Raw genomic sequence first — 3,324 nt, 5'->3', positions numbered from 1 at the left:
CGCCGCAGCCGCTCCAGCCCTCACTACCTCCAGCCTTGCTGCGACCAAGTCCCCCTCCCTCTAACCCAGAGGGTCCCCCCATAAGCAGCCCCAAAGCAAGAACAAGGCTACTCAAGCGCACCGCCCGTACTACGCGCAGGGCCTCGCCCAGCAGCTGTTAGGGCACAAGGCAGGAAGAAAAGAGGAGGAAAGAGCCTGTCGCTCGGCAGCCCTTCTCCTAAAGGATGCAATAAACCTTCCGCGCAGCTGGTGAGGAAACCAAGTCAGAGCCCGCCGCGCCGTTCAAGCCAGCCCCTCACCTCTCCTCGCAGCCCTGGCACCTCACTTGCACGCACACCGGCCGGTTGAACATACTCTCCGCCGCCATCTTGCGCTTCGAGTTTGGCGCCGGGCTGCCGCGGAGGAGGAGCCTCAAGATGGAGCCGAGGAGGCGAACGCAGGGGGTGCTGGGACGGAAATGGCGGCACCGGAGCCGGGCGGCGGCTCCCCGCTCCCAGGGCGATGTGCCTACTTCGTGGCGAGAAAGAAGCGCTTCTGCAAGATGATCCCGGCTCCTGGCAGGCGCTTTTGCGGAGAGCATGGGCAGCAGGAGGTATTAGGCCTTGCCGGGCGGAGCAGCAGGCCCCCCTTCTCCGGCTGGGGAAGATGGGCTCCTGGGGTCAGGGGAGCCCCGGGTTCCCTGGGAGGGGTTGGGGCAGGCGGGCAGCCCCGGCGGCACCCCGGGGGGTCTGGGGTGGCAGGTCCGCCTGAGCAGGCCCCGCAGCACGGGTAGGAGAGGCAGCGCCCGCGCCTTCCTTTGAGCCCTGGATGTGCCGAGGCCAGCAGTAACGCTACCATTACATTGTAGGTTTATTCTTTTAGGATCCATTTAGGTATTAAATTCTTGTCTCAGTTTCTCCATTCTGGGTAACCCGCCTACCTCAGAATGGATGCTTTATGAAACTCAGATGTCCCTCAACAGCTTTTCTAAAACAGGAACACTGGATGCATGCTGGAGTGTTGTCTAAAACTTTTCTTTTATAACTAGGAAGAAAGTGACAGAAAAAGAATTCCGTGTCCTCTTGATCCAAAACAGTAAGTATATGTAAATGTTTTTCCTATTCTTTGTCAGAGTTGACACGGTAAATGCTGTTACTTACTTTTCTTTCCATTTGGATTTTAGCACTGTATATGAAGACCAACTACAAAAACATTTAAAAAAATGTAATTCAAGAGAGAAGCCAAAGCCAGTAAGTGCAGTGTAAATTCAGCAGTACTTCCTCTCAGATTTAAGACCCTAAACATTAAAGCTCTGCAGAGAATTTATTGTGCTGACAGCAGCTGTGAACTGGAGGACAGCAGTCTCGGCAAGCGCTACAGTAATGACAGTATGGAAGCTGAATAAGTACTCGCTGAAATGGAATTCACATTCCACTCTCCTCATCTTTTAGGTCCCATCTCACTGTAGTTCAGTACAACTTTTCAGTTCTCTTAGTTACAAATGAAAATGGTGAATTCATTTTTCTCAGAAACGTTCTCTAAGAACAGTCTCTCGCAATACCATTCATTTTAAAGGCTTGGTGAGAGATTGTCCTTGGAAAGCAAAACTAGCAGGGAGGCTCTAGGCATTTTCCTACCTCTGGCAGTCTGCTGCCCTAGCCAGCTGCCTGCTTCGCTCAAGCTAGCAGAGAGTTATGGAAAACTAGGCTGACAGTTGCAGTCAGTGCTGAGGGAAGGAATAGGATCTATGTCTCAACAGCTGTTTCAAGAAAACAGAAGATGGCTTCTTTATTGTCTGTCTTTCTGCTTTATCAGTATTGCACCTTTAGCATTACCTGGTGAACCTTAAAATGGTCTCTGGAATCAGTCTAGTAAGCATTAACAGCTTAACTCTTATGAACGTGTTCAATCTTGTCAAAATGTGTCAGAACAGTCATTTCTGCTGGGGATTCAGGATCAGAGTATAGGAAAAAAAATTACTTGGAATATCTTTTGCAGTGGATTCCTATTGCTATGTACCTTATGATAAAAACTGAAGAATTTAGCTTTTTGCTTCCTGGTAATTAACAGAATCAGATTTCTTTTCTTTTGATTTTTAAAGGTCTACTTTGTTCAAGATGTTAATGCAGGTTTAAAAGATGTAGCAGAAATACCAGGAAAACAAGTAAGTACATTTATTTGTTCTAAAGCTCTGTCCCTACATAACGTGTTGCAATTTATCATATGACTAAAGAACTAGCAAAAATAAAAAACTCTTGTATTTATGGGTGGTGCTTTTTTTTTCCTTAAAAAGGTACCTATCTCTTCTCTATCCAAAGAAGAGCTGGAGAACTTAATTATCAAGTTGAAAAATGCAAGTAATGGTGAGCTTACTTAATACTGAAAACAAGATGTCTTGAATTGATTAAATATTTCATTGTTAGATATTTGTGAAAATGTGAGACATTTGGCACTAAACACATCTGAAGTAATTACCATCAAGATGTAGGCAATCCTCTAATAGCTAAATTTTACTCAGAAGAATAAACTAGATTGAGAGAATGATAAAACACTGATCTTTTGTTCATATAGCTAATTTCCCTTCCTTTTGTGTTTTTTGTTTCCCATTCAAATATCACTACAGATAACAATACAGCTCTGTTCTAAACAGATGATGATAGATTTATGCTCCCAACAGACTATTTTGTTAGTGCTAGAAATTGAGCTCATGTCTGAGTATTGTTAACATGTGTGTTACAAAACCCAAAACTCTTGAAACTGGAAACCTATACCTAAAAGTTTTGCATTTGCATGCAGGCCTGGAACTTCACCTCGAGGAACAAATACTGTCCCACCAGGCTTTACAAGAAGCCTTAAATGACCCAAAGAATGGGGAATCTGCTTTCAAACACTTGAAACAACAGGTATGGTCACTGCTTTACTAATAGCTATAGATGTTTTTAAACATGTGGAATTCTCGTACTGTAAATTCGAGGGACTGTGTGTGCATAATGCTAGTCACTTCATATAGAGGAGATCTGATATGCTCTATAACTGTGCTCTTCAAATAATAGCACACATACAACCTTTGAATTGCTGCTTTGTTAAGTGTTAGTAACAAAAGTTTGTTAGGATACTGAAATAGATTACAAATTGTGTGGTGGTGTTCTGAATTTTTACTTATTTTATATTAACTCATAATAAATCTGAGCTACAAAAGGTAAAATGTTGTATTTGCTAAGAAGTAAAAGGAATTTTTTACTTTTTCTGTTAAGAGCTGGTCCTAGATTTCCTAGTTGTGTAACAGAGGCATAAAAAGAATTGGAGAGCCTGATCTTACCTTCTGCCTTTTTAATATATATTGAA

General features: G+C 43.6%; 2 protein-coding genes across 3 annotated transcripts in view; one reads left to right on the top strand and one right to left on the bottom strand.

Annotated features, from left to right (window-relative positions):
• SASS6 (spindle assembly 6 homolog (C. elegans)) overlaps nucleotides 1–383 on the bottom strand; it is a 14,117-nt gene extending 13,734 nt beyond the window's left edge. For both annotated transcript variants that reach the window (XM_009333742.1, XM_009333743.1), the window contains exon 1: nucleotides 300–383. In XM_009333742.1, coding sequence (XP_009332017.1) covers nucleotides 300–367 — 68 coding nt within the window. In that variant the 5' untranslated portion in view covers nucleotides 368–383. The remainder of the gene's footprint in view (nucleotides 1–299) is intronic.
• A 74-nt stretch (nucleotides 384–457) lies between these two features.
• The window catches only part of TRMT13 (tRNA methyltransferase 13 homolog (S. cerevisiae)), a 7,043-nt gene continuing 4,176 nt past the window's right edge, over nucleotides 458–3,324 (top strand). The window contains exons 1-6 of the mRNA XM_009333859.1: nucleotides 458–592; nucleotides 1,028–1,074; nucleotides 1,163–1,229; nucleotides 2,081–2,143; nucleotides 2,273–2,342; nucleotides 2,776–2,882. Coding sequence (XP_009332134.1) covers nucleotides 458–592; nucleotides 1,028–1,074; nucleotides 1,163–1,229; nucleotides 2,081–2,143; nucleotides 2,273–2,342; nucleotides 2,776–2,882 — 489 coding nt within the window. The remainder of the gene's footprint in view (nucleotides 593–1,027; nucleotides 1,075–1,162; nucleotides 1,230–2,080; nucleotides 2,144–2,272; nucleotides 2,343–2,775; nucleotides 2,883–3,324) is intronic.

Source organism: Pygoscelis adeliae, unplaced genomic scaffold (genome assembly GCF_000699105.1).
Source record: "Pygoscelis adeliae isolate BGI_AS28 unplaced genomic scaffold, ASM69910v1 Scaffold10, whole genome shotgun sequence".
Taxonomy (NCBI): Eukaryota; Metazoa; Chordata; class Aves; order Sphenisciformes; family Spheniscidae; genus Pygoscelis; species Pygoscelis adeliae.
This window is presented reverse-complemented; position numbering and strand designations above follow the sequence as displayed.